Consider the following 14,579-nt stretch of genomic DNA (forward strand, 5'->3'; position numbering starts at 1 on the left):
GTCCTGAGCTGCTGCACTGGGAGATCAGTAGGTCTGGTAGGAGCCAAGGAAACTGCTTTCACCCACTCCTCTACCTCCAGAGACCACCAGCATCACCTCTGCTGTCCTCATCAGGGTTTGTCTGACCTGCTCCTTACTGCCTGCAAACGGGGAGTTCCTCTCAAGAGTGCTTGAAACTGGGAGGTTTCTTCAGGTCAGGGCTGAGCAGACAGTAGTTGGTGCTGGGGTCTGTGATCCCTGACAGGGAAAACTTGAGGGCAGAGAAACATTTCCCAGCAGGGATAGCTGCAGGCAGCAGGCACGTGGGCAGAGAGCTATAGGAAACTGCAAGCAGCAATGTCACGGGAGGGAGAATTTGGCAAGCTGCCTGTCATGCCCTCCAACGCAGCCCCCTCCCTCTGAGCAAGACCCCCGGTCTCGTCTCCCACCCAGCAGAGCCTCTGCCCTCAGGGCTGTGTGGTGCAGGGCAGGAGTTGCCTCCTCTGCAGCCGGAGCTCTGGCACAGCAGAGCTGCATCTCTCCTGACACGTGGCCACTTCCCTCTGCAGAGCCAAGGGGCTGAGAGCGACCGCCCTGGGATTTTGCTAGCTGGGAGGTGCTGTGCTCTGCTGGGGAAGGAGAAGGCTTTCCTGATTTTAGGAAACGGGATTTTAGGATGAGGATAATAGTGATAACACGCTGCTTCCCTGCTCTGCAGGTGCACAAGAAACTGGGAGGGGGCACAGCCAGGATAGTTGATCCAAACTCACCAAATGGCTATTCCATACCATATGATGTCATGCTCAGTACATAAACTGGGGGGAGTTGGCCAGGGGGTGGCAGTCTCTGCTTGGGTATGGCTGGACGTCTGTCGGTGGTTGGTGAGTGGTTGTGTCACTGGTTTTTTATTTCCCTGGGCTTTTGTTCCTCTCTTGCTCACTAGTTGTTTTCCTTCTCATTACAATTTATTATTATTATTTGTTGTTGTTCCAATTCTTAAACTGTTCTTATCTCAACCCACAAGTTTTCTTACTTTTGCTCTTCCGATTCCCTCCCCCATCCCACCGAGGGGGGAGGGTGAGCGATCGGCTGTGTGGTACTTAATTGCCGACTGGGGCTAAACCACAACACTGCTCTTGGGGTCCCTGGCAATAAGAGTGGTGGTGTGGCACAAGGGGTGGGGGTGTTGGGTGCCTGCTCTGACGCTGCCCTGGAGGGTGCTGCCCGGGAGGTGTTTCCATAGGACCAAGGTGCCCAAGGCCTCTCTTCATTTTCCAGGCTCGAGACACTGCAGTCAGTGGCTGGGCAATGAGACACTGCTTCCCTTAGCAGACATCACCTTAAGACACCAGGTTCTGCTGGACAGGGAGTGCTGGGGGGCTGTGAGCATCAGCCCAGAAGGGCATAGCTCTCCTGTAGGACCTTGGTGATGTCCGAGAGCACCTGATCTGCCCATGTGGATCAGCATCCTTGTCCTGGCCTCTTCATCCTTCTCTGCAAAGCTGTGCTGGAAAGGAGAGGTGTTTTGAAATCTGCACCTTGAACTGGTCCCCTCTGCTCCCAGTCCAGTCCAGTTGCTTTTTGAGAACAACCTCTGTGTGTAGTCCTCCTCCAGCGGAGAGCGGTGCAAGCACAGAGCAGCTGGGCACCAGGCTGATGGACAGAGCAGCCACCTGGATGGGAGCACTGACGCAGCTTTACACTGAGAGCAACAGTCAACAGGGGAATTTGACCCTTTCCAAGAACATTTCCGAGGTGGGATGGGGGTCTCTGAATACTAACACACAGTGTAACGAGACACATGTGCTGCACCTCATCTCCCACCTTCCTCTGTGGAAGAAAGCGTCCTTCTGAGCTTTTTACCCTCTGCTATAGTGCAGCCCAGGGATCCCCTCCCCAGGAACCCTCCCTCCAAACACACTGGGTGTTGCTGCCTCCATGTGTCATTGCTGTAAAGCAGGGCTGACCCTTAAGGAGCCCATGGGTAGAGGGCACTGCTCTGCACAGCACACTCAGCCACCACAAACCAGAGCTGAAGCCTCGGAGATGCATAACAGTCCCCCAGGAAAGAGAAGCACCCTTAGGTATTTCACAGTGAAGGAATGGAATTTTGCTCAGAGAAGCTTCTCTGAATTTTTCTGTTTTGTCTCCTTTGGCAGTTTCCATGCCCAGAAGCAGCAGATGTCCAATGGCAGCTCCATCAACGAGTTCCTCCTCCTGGCATTCACAGACACACGGGAGCTGCAGCTCTTGCACTTCTGGCTCTTCCTGGGCATCTACCTGGCTGCCCTCCTGGGCAACAGCCTCATCATTGCCGCCGTAACCTGTGACCACCGCCTCCACACCCCCATGTACTTCTTCCTGCTCAACCTCTCCCTCCTCGACCTGGGCTCCATCTCCACCACTCTCCCCAAAGCCATGGCCAATTCTCTGTGGGGCAACAGGGCCATCTCCTACTTGGGATGTGCTGCACAGGTCTTTTTCTTTGTCTTCTTGATTGGAGGAGAGTATTGTCTTCTCACTGTCATGGCCTACGACCGCTACGTTGCCATCTGCAAACCCCTGCACTACGGGACCCTCCTGGGCAGCAGAGCTTGTGTCCACATGGCAGCAGCTGCCTGGGGCAGTGGGTTTCTCAATGCTCTCTTGCACACTGCCAATACATTTTCCATACCTCTCTGCCAAGGCAATGCCCTGGACCAGTTCTTCTGTGAAGTCCCCATGATCCTCAAGCTCTCCTGCTCAGATGCCTACCTCAGGGAAGCCGGGCTTATTGTGGTCAGTGTCTCTTTAGCATTTGGATGTTTTGTTTTCATTGTGGTGTCCTATGTGCAGATCTTCAGGGCCGTGCTGAGGATCCCCTCTGAGCAGGGACGGCACAAAGCCTTTTCCACGTGCCTCCCTCACCTGGCCGTGGTCTCCCTGTTTGTCAGCACTGCAGCATTTGCCCACCTGAAGCCCCCCTCCGACTCCTCCCCATCCCTGGACCTGGTGGTGTCATTTCTGTACTCGGTGGTGCCTCCAGCAGTGAACCCCCTCATCTACAGCATGAGGAACCAGGAGCTCAAGGGTGCCCTATGGAAGCTGGTCCAAGGGACGCTGTTTCACCAACAATAACCTGCCTCCCCTTCTCTGCACATTTCCCAGAGTTTATGTTAGGGCACGAGTCTGTTTTTTTCTCTGGTGATAATCCTGCTTATGGATAATTTTCTGGGTTCATACTACTTGTCTTGAGGCTTGATCCTGTTGTGTCTGACTCTTGCAGAACACTGTGTCAGATGTGGCATGCCCAATAGCAGCTCTTCAATAAAACGGGATCTCCCAGGTGCAGTGCCTGAAGGGTGGGCTCTTCCTCCAAAGTTGCTTCCAAAAAAATGTCTGAGGAATTGGTGTTTGAAAGAGTCTGTTCTTCTTGTTTTCTCAATGTTTTGGAGGTTAAGCTCATAGTACGATTGGCTTCCACTGGACCAAATGTTCTGGGTTAAAAGCTCTCTTCTTGGTATCCAATGGCAGGGGAGATTCTCCATGATCTCCCCATTATCTCCTCAGGTTTCTTCATGTACGACAGGACGAATGGCATATTCCAGACTCTCTGGAAATGCATTTGGAAAGATGAGGAGAGGAGACGATGGGGACTCACCACGTGCCCTGGGGTGGGAGTTAATGGAGACACACAAGGTGAAACACCCGTAAAGGTGAAGTCCCATAAAGTAAAGCAGTAAATCTACATATCCATGAACAAGGACTCTGCAGTGCCATGGCAGTCAGCGAGGACTCAGCAGGTAAAGGGAGGGCAGACTGAAGAGATGCAGGAGCCGCCTGAGGAGGCCCAGGGCCAGGACTGTCGTGCTGTCCTGGGGAATGGTGCTGGTGGGAGCAGAGGAGGGGGCAAATTCAGTCAGGGTTGGGGATCACCGACAATATGAATTTAGGAGAGCCAGAGAGTGCCTAGCCCCCATTCCCTCCTGCCTTTTTACCAGCACCTTCCCTGGGGTTCATGCGGAGCCTGAACCCCCTTCTCTGCCCCGCAATGTATGCTGTGACCTTCATAGGAGCTGGGGCCGTGGGGCTAGTCCCCAGAGCTCTGCAGCGGGCTCTGCCGTGGAACGAGCCCAGATAGGGTTGCTCTGTGGGGTTGGGCTGGGGAGAGGGCAGAGGTGGTGGGGGGAGCTGGGGAGGGGGTGGGCTGGGCTGTGCCCAGGACAGGAAAGCACTAGTGGAGAGCGAAGCTCTATGGGTGTGCAGGGCGAGGGCACACAGTAGGGTGCTCACAATGCAGAGTCCAGGTGTCATGGTGAAGGAAGCAAGGCACACAAGGTGCAAAAGAGAGGGGTCCGGTCTGTGCCATGTTCCCTGGACACCCTGTGGAAGCTGCCCTGGGAAAACTGTCCCAGATGAATCCCACACACCGGCCATTTCCTTGTCTGGTCATATACCCCAGGCCTTAGGAGAGACTTCAGCTGCATGGTCACCTCTGTCCTCCTCTGGGGCTCAGTGATACCCAACTGCACTGCCAGTATTAATTAAAAGGAACCAGTTTCCTACTGACACTTACCACAAGTCCCATAGCTCTTGCCACTGCTGGTCTCTGAGCCAAGCCCAGACAGCTACAGCTAGATCAGGTGCTCATGGCCTAGTCTCAACAAATATTTAACAACCCATTGATTAAGAACCCACCCACACCTGAGACCTTGCTGCAGTAGTAGGCTAGAGAGGCCCAGTTCCCTCTAATCACTGCTTGTGCTTTAGGCCCCTAACTCCATCTTGGCAGACATCCTGCGGACGTTCTCCAGTTTCCTTTTGAAATGTGAGGCCCAGTGGCTCATATGGCATCGTCCCGGTTGCCAGGCTCTTCTCCTCTGGGCACTCCTTAGCCAGCCAGGTCTCTACTCCTGCTGCTGTGCAGCTTGTGAGTTGAGATAAATACAAATAGGCGAAAGAAAAAAGATAAAACCAAACATCAGCCAAAACCAACAGGCGACACAAAGGCAATCACTTACCACCTCCTACAAGCAGACTGATGCCCAGACAGTCTGCCAGCAACAGTTACCTTGAATGACAAAAAACTCCTCCTTCTTCCTCTGCCCCAGCTTTTACTGCTATGCATGACGTCATAGGGGATGCAATATCCCTCTGGTCACTTGGGGTCAGCTGTCCTGGCTGTGTCGTCCCTCCAACTTCTTGCCCACCCCCAGCCTACTCACTGGGAGGGAGCAGAGTGAGAACCTGAGAAGGCCTTGACGCTGTGCAAACACTGCTCAGCAATAGCCAAAACACGGCTGTGTTACCAACACTGTTGTAGGCACAAATGCAAAACATGGCACCATGTCTGCTGGAAATACAATACAGCAGAGAGGAAACAGTCCAGGAGGTTCCTGGAGCGTGTGGCAGATAACTTCCTGACGCAGCTGGTGAGTGAGCCAACGAGGGAAGGTGCCCCGCTGGACCTCTTGTTCACCAACAGAGATGGACTTGTGAGCGATGTGATGGTTGGAGGCTGTCTTGGGCAGAGCGATCATGAAATGATAGAGTTTTTGATACGTGGAGAAGCGGCGAGGGGGGTCGGCAAAACTGCCACCTTAGACTTCTGGAGGGCGGACTTCAGCCTGTTTAGGAGACTGGTCGACAGAGTCCCCTGGGAGGCAGCTCTTATGGGCAAAGGGGTCCAGGAAGGCTGGACATTCTTTAAGGAGGAAGTCCTAAAGGCACAAGAGCGGGCTGTCCCCAGGTGCCGAAAGACGAGCCGGCGGGGAAGAAGACCGGCCTGGCTGACTAGAGAGCTCTGGCTCGAACTGAGGAGAAAGAGGAGAGTCTATGACCTCTGGAAGAAGGGGCGGGCAACTCAGGAGGACTACAAACGTGTAGCGAGGCTGTGCAGGGAGAAAACTAGAAGGGCCAAAGCTGAGCTAGAGCTCAGTCTGGCTGCTGCTATAAAAGACAACAAAAAACACTTCTTCAAATACATTAGCAGCAAAAGGAGAGGTAAGGAGAATCTCCAGCCCCTAGTTGATGGGGGAGGAAACACAGTGACCAAGGATGAGGAAAAGGCTGAGGTACTTAATGCCTTCTTTGCCTCAGTCTTTATTAGCAGGGCCGAATGTTCTATGGGTACCCAGCCCCTGGAGTTGGAAGATAGGGATGGGGACCAGACTGGAGCCCCCATGATCCAGGGGGAAATGGTGAGTGACCTGCTGCACCACTTAGACACTCACAAGTCTATGGGGCCTGATGAGATCCACCCGAGAGTGTTGAAGGAGCTGGCAGATGTGCTCACCAAGCCCCTTTCCATCATTTACCAGCAGTCCTGGCTAACTGGGGAAGTCCCTGCTGACTGGAGATTAGCTAATGTGACACCCATCTTCAAGAAGGGCCGGAAGGAGGACCCGGGGAACTACAGGCCTGTTAGCCTGACCTCGGTGCCGGGGAAGCTGATGGAGCAGATCATCCTGAGTGCTATCACACGGCATGTAGAGAATAACCAAGGGATCAAGCCCAGCCAGCATGGGTTCAGGAAAGGCAGGTCCTGCTTGACCAACCTGATCTCCTTCTATGACAAGGTGACCCGCCTAGTGGATGAGGGAAAGGCTGTGGATGTTGTCTATCTAGACTTCAGTAAAGCCTTCGACACGATTTCCCACGGCATTCTCCTGGAGAAACTGGCTGCTCATGGCTTGGACGGGTGTACTCTTCGCTGGGTAAAAAACTGGCTGGATGGCCGGGCCCAGAGAGTGGTGGTGAATGGAGTTTACTCCAGTTGGCGGCCGGTCACAAGCGGTGTTCCCCAGGGCTCGGTGTTGGGGCCAGTTCTGTTTAACATCTTTATCAATGATCTGGACGAAGGGATCGAGTGTACTCTCAGTAAGTTTGCAGACGACACCAAGTTGTGTGGGAGTGTTGATCTGCTGGAGGGTAGGCAGGCTCTGCAGAGGGACCTGGACAGGCTGGATCGATGGGCTGGGGTGAATTGTATGAGGTTTAACAAGGCCAAGTGCAAGGTCCTGCACTTGGGCCACAGCAACCCCATGCAACGCTACAGGCTTGGGGAAGAGTGGCTGGAAAGCTGCCTGGCAGAGAAGGACCTGGGGGTGTTGGTTGACAGCCGCCTGAATATGAGCCAGCAGTGTGCCCAGGCGGCCAAGAAGGCCAATGGCATCCTGGCTTGTATCAAAAATAGCGTGGCCAGCAGGACTAGGGAAGTGATTGTGCCCCTGTACTTGCACTGGTGAGGCCGCACCTCGAATACTGTGTTCAGTTTTGGGCCCCCCACTACAAGAGGGATATTGAGGTACTGGAGCGTGTGCAGAGAAGGGCAACGAAGCTGGTGAAGGGTCTGGAGCAGAAGTCTTATGAGGAGCGGCTGAGGGAGCTGGGACTGTTTAGCCTGGAGAAAAGGAGGCTGAGGGGAGACCTCATCGCTCTCTACAACTACCTGAAAGGAGGTTGTAGAGAGGTGGGGGTCGGTCTCTTCTCCCAGGTAACAAGTGATAGGACAAGAGGAAATGGCCTCAAGTTGCGCCAGGGGAGGTTTAGACTGGATATTAGGAAATTTTTCTTCACCGAGAGGGTTATCAAGCATTGGAACAGACTGCCCAGGGAAGTGGTTGAGTCGCCATCCCTGGAGGTATTTAAAGGACGTTTGGATGAGGTACTTAGAGACATGGTGTAGTGGTGGTTTTTGGCAGTGTTAGGTTTATGGTTGGACTCGATGATCTTAAAGGTCTTTTCCAACCTATATGATTCTGTGATTCTGTGATTCTGTGATATGGGGGCTGCTACGACGGAAGTTAACCCCTTCCCAGCCAGACCCAGTACACCTGAACTGGGGGTGCAGAAATGGACACAGTAGTGTACTGGTGGTCTAAGAAGTGATGAGCAGAGGGAGACAATCCTTCCCTCACTCCTTTGGCCAGGGTCCTCTTTACACACTCCAGGACACTGCTGGCCTTCTTTGCCACCAGGTGGCACTGGATCGTGTGGATCACTGCTGGAACGTGTTCTGCCTTCCCCAACACCACCAGTGCCTTTTCCGCAGAGCTGCTCCCCAGTAAGGCAGTGCCCAGACCCTGCCACTGCAGAGTCTTAGTCTATCCCAGGCGCAGGATCTGGCCATTTTCCTTCTATTTCATGAAGGTCCTGACAGGACAGTGCTTCTGCCTGTCAGGTTTCTCCTGAATGCAATCCCAAGGCACAGGAATCCTCCTCCCAATTTAGTGCCCTCGACAAACTTGCTGAGCCCTGCCTCCTCCGGGACATGGATACAGGTGTTAAACTGCAAATGGCCCAGGAGAGTCCTCTGTGCTGCCCCACAATGCCCCACTATGTCCCAGTGGCCTCTAGCTAGGGTATGACCCCTTCACCACAGCTCTCACAGCCCCATCATCCAACTGGTGTTTTGCTCAACTGCTTGTCTATCCCTCCAGACTGTAATGGCCTAAGATGGGTACAAGAATATTGAGGGAGACCATGCCAGAAGTCTTGCTGCAGCAGAGGTAAATGCCATCCACTGTTCTCCTGTCGTACACAAATGGAGTTCCTTCATCATGAAACCAATCAGGTTGGCGAGGCATGATTTACCCTTGCAAAGTCCATGCTCATGCTCTTCTCTTTCACGTGCCCAGGAATGTCACCCACGAGGAGTCATTCAATGGATCACCCAAGCGAGGCTGTACAGCCTGTGGTTCCCTGGGTTGCACTGTTGGCCGTATTCAAAGATGGGTGCAACAGTGGTTTCTCCTCATCCAGAAGACACCTGGACCAATTCCATGTCCTTTGAAAAGGAATACTCAAAGAAATATTGATCTTGCCCTGTAACTTCATGACCACTCCTCTGCTTGTTACACCGTGTATTTAGTTTCTCTACTCTTTCATATACTTTCACCTCTCCTGATCCAATGACCATTTGTAATGTCATCTTTGCAGATGCAGACTGTCCATACAAAGGCCCTTTCCATTGTTCTCCATTTGTCTCCTCCCCTTAATCTTTGTTCATTCAGATACCTCTCACCTATGCAACTGCTTTAAGCTTCAAGGAGTTAAGAGCTTGCCTGCCTTTCACTAGTCTAATGGTCTCTTTAGCCAACACTTTAGTTATGCTCATATCTATCTTTTTCTATCTCTCTCTAAGATATTTGTGATAAGATTATCCCTTGTGGAGAGGCGACCTCATTAGAGGCAGCTTATACTTAGCATGTGGTTAGAGAGTGTATATTGATATTTATGAAAACTGGTCATGCTTTAATTTTCTTTCCTTACGAATAGGAAAATGTCTTCTGTGCCTGTGTGCAGCCAGTTCTACAAGGAGAGAATGTGGGAAATGGTGCAATGGGGCTGTGACATCCAGCTGCAGAGATCACTGGAGAAGTTTGATGCAAGGAACAGGGATGTAATTCCCATATAGCCAATGTCAGAAATGGTGAACTTTGGGAGGTGAGGAGCAAAGTTCTCCATACAGTGTGAGACCTCAAGGGACTGCTTCTCCTACCTGTCCAGACCTCCTGAGGAGACACCCTGCATCAATATCACTTGGAGAATGCATCTATCACCTCTTCTCTAAATTGAAACTGATAAAAAATATCCTTTAAAAGAAAAAAAAAAATTATTAGATGCACTTTGAAATCTTCCTCCTTAGCTACTCTATGAAACCTCTCTAATTAGCTGTACAACTCGTGGAGACTTGAAGAGAATTACAGGAAGAGACGTGGCTCGTTAGGGCTTTCTGTATTTTAATGAGCCCCATGGTGCATTTGGTGCTGAGTCCATGGACCTCCGATCCTGAGGGAAGATTGAACAAACTGCTCAAGAAGTCAGAAGCAAAACTCAAAGTACCTTGAAGCATTAATGGGCCCCACTGAGGGCCATTACTGACAAAGCCTCCCCATGGCCTTGTTAGAGCAGAGAACTGGAGGCCATGATTGCAGGTAGGCACAGGCACTGTGCAGGCAGCTGTAATGCTGAGGAAAGCCTTGGTTTCTTTTAGGAAGCAGAAAGGCCAAGCCCTGACCCCCAGGCCCTGGGAAGGCAGACCCTGTCCCTCACGCGTGGCTCAGGGCTCTTGCTGGGGGCAGTGGGGTGTGAGACTGAGCAACGCCAAGTGTAGGAGAATTCTATGGCACCTCCTGGCCTCCCAAAGAAGGGGCAAGGACAAAACAAGTTCCAGAGCCTCAAAAGAAAGTTTCTCCTTGTAGGTCTCAGTGGTAGAGGCAACTGCCTTAGCCAAGGGGCCAAAGCCCTTGGTCCTGTTGAGCCTTTCAGCTTTGACAGAGCCCTTAGTCGTCTCTAGTGCCGGCTGTCCTACGCTGTCCCATGCCTGCACCTCTTTCCCTTCATGCTGTAGACACCCATCTTGCTTTCCCACCTAGCTCTCACCCCAGCATTTCTATACCTTCACTGATATCTCACCACCCTCACTGCCTTTTCCTTGAAACACAAAGCCATGGGCTGATCCAGACTCCCTCTGGTGACCTCTTACACCACAAGGATACTCTTTGAGTGAGGTTTCTTTTTTCTCGCATCCGCTCTTAACCTTCTAAGCTGCGCTTTGTGGAGGTTTCCTTCTCTTCCCACTACCAAGAAAAGCTCCCTTATCTTGGAAAGCACCCTTCAAGTACTTGCAGGCTACTACTATAGAGCCCTGAGCCTCCACTTCACCAGGCTAAAGAAGCCCAGGCCTCTCATCTTCTCCACAGAGGCCCCAAACCCCATCCTGGCAGATCTCCTCTAGAACCTCTCCAATTCCTCCTCATTCCTCCAGACTCGGAAGCCCCACATCTAGACGCACTAGTCCAGATGTGGCTAGAGCAGTGCTGAGGCGACGGGGATGATGATAACTCTCTTGCTTGGGTGGCCACGCTCCTCCTAATGCAGCCCTATCTGCAGGTGGCCTCATTAACTTTGAGCATGGGCCACTGGCTCATATGGCATCCCTTGGGAGGCCAGGCCCTTCTCCTCAGGGTCACTGCTGAGCTGTTCAGGTCCCAGCCTGCCCTCATGTTTGGGATTATTCTGCCCCCAAGAAAGGACTCACACATTCTCCTTGTAAAACTTCATGAGGCTTCTATTGCCAAATCTGAGACTTTCTCAAGGTCCCCCTGGAGTGAAGCTCTGTTTGGACAGCTTTTAATGTGTTCGTACAGATGGCCCACCAGATTTGTGGTGCCTGTGGTGCCTTCAGATTTGTGGAAGCCTTCTCTTCTCCTAGCATTGCACCTTTGCACAAAAGGCGGACAACGGCATCCTGGGCTGCATTAGGAAGAGCACTGCCGAAGGGCTGATAGAGGTGATCCTTCCTCTCTACTCAGCCCTGCTACAATTTGTCTTGCTCACTTCCCTCAGGGTTTTCTACTACACCACCTCACTCACATTGCAGCCAGAGCTACCCTCCACATCTTCCACCACTCCTGCCTTGTCTTCTCGTGAAAAACATATCCAGGAGAGCACTGTCACCATGCCGGGTCAGGGATCACCTGCCACCTTCCCTGTAACTGAGGTCTTCTAGCAGAGGTCCATGGTCTTCAAAGTCCGCAGTGATTACCAGGGCCTAAAATTGTGTCCCTTCCTCCAGCTGCCTAGAGGATAACCCATCCTCTTCCCAGCCTTCCTCGGGCAGCTCAGTGGTCCTGACCAGAAGACCATTGTACTCCAAGAAGTTAGTGATGCACATAACAGTAAACCTGAGTAGACCCAGGCCTGTGCTGTGCTGTGCCCTATGTACAGCCTGGCCTTCAGGCTGTGTTGTGCAGATGACAGTCAAGCTGGGTTGCAGAATAAATTTGATTGTAGTGAGAAGTCTGCAGGAAGCTCCCACCTGATAGCAGGGATGAGGCCAACTGCATGTCCTTACCTATCTCTAAACCTGCCACAACAAATTCACATGTGAACAGCCTCTTTTGGGGGCAGTAGAAATGGTGACTTGGATTTTTTCCTTCTAAGGACACACTGCAAGTGATCACAGGAGCAAAAGGGGCTGACCCTTCTACAGACGGGATCTGCAAGACTTGCTGCACCAGCTGACTAGACAGAAGTCGCCTCACCATGCTCTTCCCAGCCACCTGCCTGCTGCTGGCCTTTCAGCTTCTCAGATAAACACAACCAAACCCTGTGCATACTGCTGTCCCATCAGGTACTCAGGCAGAAGGGTCGTGACAACCATACCCAAGGCCTCTTCCTGGATGGACCTACCAGGTACTTAGGGAAAGGGATTCCCACAGTCCTGTGGCCAGCCAGGTGCCTTGAGCAGATCATCCTGAGTGCCATCACACGGCATGTAGAGGATAACCAAGGGATCAAGCCCAGCCAGCATGGGTTCAGGAAAGGCAGGTCCTGCTTGACCAACCTGATCTCCTTCTGTGACAAGGTGACCCGCCTAGTGGATGGGGGAAAGGCTGTGGATGTTGCCTATCTAGACTTCAGTAAAGCCTTTGACAAGGTTTCCCACAGCATTCTCCTGGAGAAACTGTTTGCTCATGGCTTGGACGGGTGTACTCTTCGCTGGGTAAAGAACTGGCTGGATGGCCGGGCCCAAAGAGTGGTGGTGAATGGAGTTTACTCCAGTTGGCGTCCGGTCACAAGCGGTGTTCCCCAGGGCTCGGTGTTGGGGCCAGTTCTGTTTAACATCTTTATCAATGATCTGGACGAAGGGATCGAGTGTACTCTCAGTAAGTTTGCAGACGACACCAAGTTGTGTGGGAGTGTTGATCTGCTGGAGGGTAGGCAGGCTCTGCAGAGGGACCTGGACAGGCTGGATCGATGGGCCAAGGTCAATTGTATGAGGTGCAACAAGGCCAAGTGCAAGGTCCTGCACTTGGGTCAAAGCAACCCCATGCAACGCTACAGGCTTGGGGAAGAGTGGCTGGAAAGCTGCCTGGCGGAAAAGGACCTGGGGGTGTTTGTTGACATCCGGCTGAATATGAGCCAGCAGTGTGCCCAGGCGGCCAAGAAAGCCAATGGCATCCTGGCTTGTATCAAAAATAGTGTGGCCAGCAGGACTAGGGAAGTGATTGTGCCCCTGTACTCGGCACTGGTGAGGCCACACCTCGAATACTGTGTTCAGTTTTGGGCCCCCCACTACAAGAGAGATATTGAGGTACTGGAGCGTGTGCAGAGAAGGGCAACGAAGCTGGTGAAGGGTCTGGAGCAGAAGTCTTATGAGGAGCGGCTGAGGGAGCTGGGACTGTTTAGCCTGGAGAAAAGGAGGCTGAGGGGAGACCTTATCGCTCTCTTCAACTACCTGTAAGGAGGTTGTAGAGAGGTGGGGTCGGTCTCTTCTCCCAGGTAACAAGTGATAGGACAAGAGGAAATGGCCTCAAGTTGTGCCAGGGGAGGTTTAGACTGGATATTAGGAAATTTTTCTTCACCGAGAGGGTTATCAAGCATTGGAACAGGCTGCCCAGGGAAGTGGTTGAGTTGCCATCCCTGGAGGTATTTAAAGGACGTTTCGATGAGGTGCTTAGGGACATGGTGTAGTGGTGGTTTTGGTACTGTTAGGTTTATGGTTGGACTCGATGATCTTAAAGGTCTTTTCCAACCTATATGATTCTGTGATTCTGTGATTCTGTGATTCTGTGACCTCACAGCCAGCATCCAAGGGGACACAATATGCTGCTGTGCTGGAGAGGTCCCTGCTCAGCCACCCCAGCAGCACTGAAGGCAGGCCATGCCCTCCACCACCCCTGATGTACCCTGCCTGCATACCAGCTCATGCTCCAGAAGGGTTCCCATAACTCCTGGGACACATTTCCCACATGGGCGCTTCAGCTACCCCAGGGCATCCTGGAAGCAGTGGCCACCTCTGTGTGGATGATTGAATCAAGCCCTCAATGCAGATTTTAGGACAAACTTGAGACCTCTGCAGAAGAGAACTCAATGTAATAGCTGAAAAAGTCTTCGTTTCCAGCATTGCTAAGATTTTTATGAATTTCCATTACTTTTTCATCATTTTGTATTAACAGCACCAAGGGTATGTACTAGCAAGCTGATTATGCTCTCTTCTCTATGTAAAGAGTTTTATGCAGCCACTTATCACAGTGAATTTTCTTACCAATGTTTCGAATGGAGAAACATTGCTCAGAAGAACTACTGTATTTATATTGGCACATGTTACCTCTCTACTTCTGCCTCTGTCTTTATTGGATTTGCAAGGGACCTCAGGGATGCTGGAATATCATCACCCTCATGCCATGGCTTTCTGCATGTGTCACTCTCATGTAGCATCCTGTTGCAATGCACAGCTTTTGCAGGCTGTGAGGAGGGCCTGTTCTGTCCCGCTTGCAACCACTGGGATGCCACTGTGCAGAAAATAGGACTATCATCTCAAGTTGCAGGAGACCTTATAGCTTACACAGGCCTAAGGACACAGCAGGAGAGTGTGGAAGTGAGGAGAGACCAGCACGGAGAACATCACGTCCTGATGCGGTCCATGGCCATGGCTCCAGAGAAGCAGCAGCCCTGACTCCAAGGTCGAAGTGCCCCACCAGGCAGCGGAGGCAGCTCTGAGGGCCACAGGGCTGCTCCTCCCTGCGGCATCTGGACTTCTGGCTCTCGCTTCTGCATTCTGGTGCTGTGTCCTCAGCTCCAGAAAGGTTTGAAGAGGTGGAGCTCAAACA

General features: G+C 52.2%; 2 protein-coding genes across 2 annotated transcripts; both read left to right on the top strand.

Annotated features, from left to right (window-relative positions):
• The first annotated feature begins 2,148 nt into the window (after nucleotides 1–2,148).
• Nucleotides 2,149–3,096, top strand: LOC142403537 (olfactory receptor 14J1-like). Its single transcript, XM_075489789.1, has one exon. The coding sequence runs from the start codon at nucleotides 2,161–2,163 to the stop codon at nucleotides 3,094–3,096; it is 936 nt and encodes a 311-aa protein (XP_075345904.1). The 5' UTR covers nucleotides 2,149–2,160.
• A 617-nt stretch (nucleotides 3,097–3,713) lies between these two features.
• Nucleotides 3,714–14,425, top strand: LOC142403538 (uncharacterized). The gene is made up of 10 exons (XM_075489791.1): nucleotides 3,714–3,849; nucleotides 3,960–4,011; nucleotides 4,828–4,888; nucleotides 5,811–7,201; nucleotides 8,598–8,786; nucleotides 9,265–9,361; nucleotides 10,076–10,159; nucleotides 11,177–11,455; nucleotides 12,098–12,159; nucleotides 14,185–14,425. Exons 1-10 carry the CDS (start codon nucleotides 3,714–3,716, stop codon nucleotides 14,423–14,425), a joined length of 2,592 nt encoding a protein of 863 aa, XP_075345906.1.
• The last annotated feature ends 154 nt before the right edge of the window (nucleotides 14,426–14,579 follow it).

The sequence above is a fragment of the Mycteria americana genome, unplaced genomic scaffold (genome assembly GCF_035582795.1).
Source record: "Mycteria americana isolate JAX WOST 10 ecotype Jacksonville Zoo and Gardens unplaced genomic scaffold, USCA_MyAme_1.0 Scaffold_38, whole genome shotgun sequence".
Taxonomy (NCBI): Eukaryota; Metazoa; Chordata; class Aves; order Ciconiiformes; family Ciconiidae; genus Mycteria; species Mycteria americana.

What these genes read in the sequence shown, in the direction of transcription:
- LOC142403538 (XM_075489791.1), top strand. Translation starts at nt 3,714, where the DNA reads ATGAACAAGGACTCTGCAGTGCCATGGCAGTCAGCGAGGACTCAGCAG. An exon ending in TTGATGCAAGGAACAGGGAT is followed by an intron (nt 9,362 to 10,075) that starts GTAATTCCCATA and finishes CGCCAAGTGTAG; the next exon opens with GAGAATTCTATGGCACCTCC. An exon ending in GATCACCTGCCACCTTCCCT is followed by an intron (nt 11,456 to 12,097) that starts GTAACTGAGGTC and finishes CTGTCCCATCAG; the next exon opens with GTACTCAGGCAGAAGGGTCG.
- LOC142403537 (XM_075489789.1), top strand. Translation starts at nt 2,161, where the DNA reads ATGTCCAATGGCAGCTCCATCAACGAGTTCCTCCTCCTGGCATTCACA.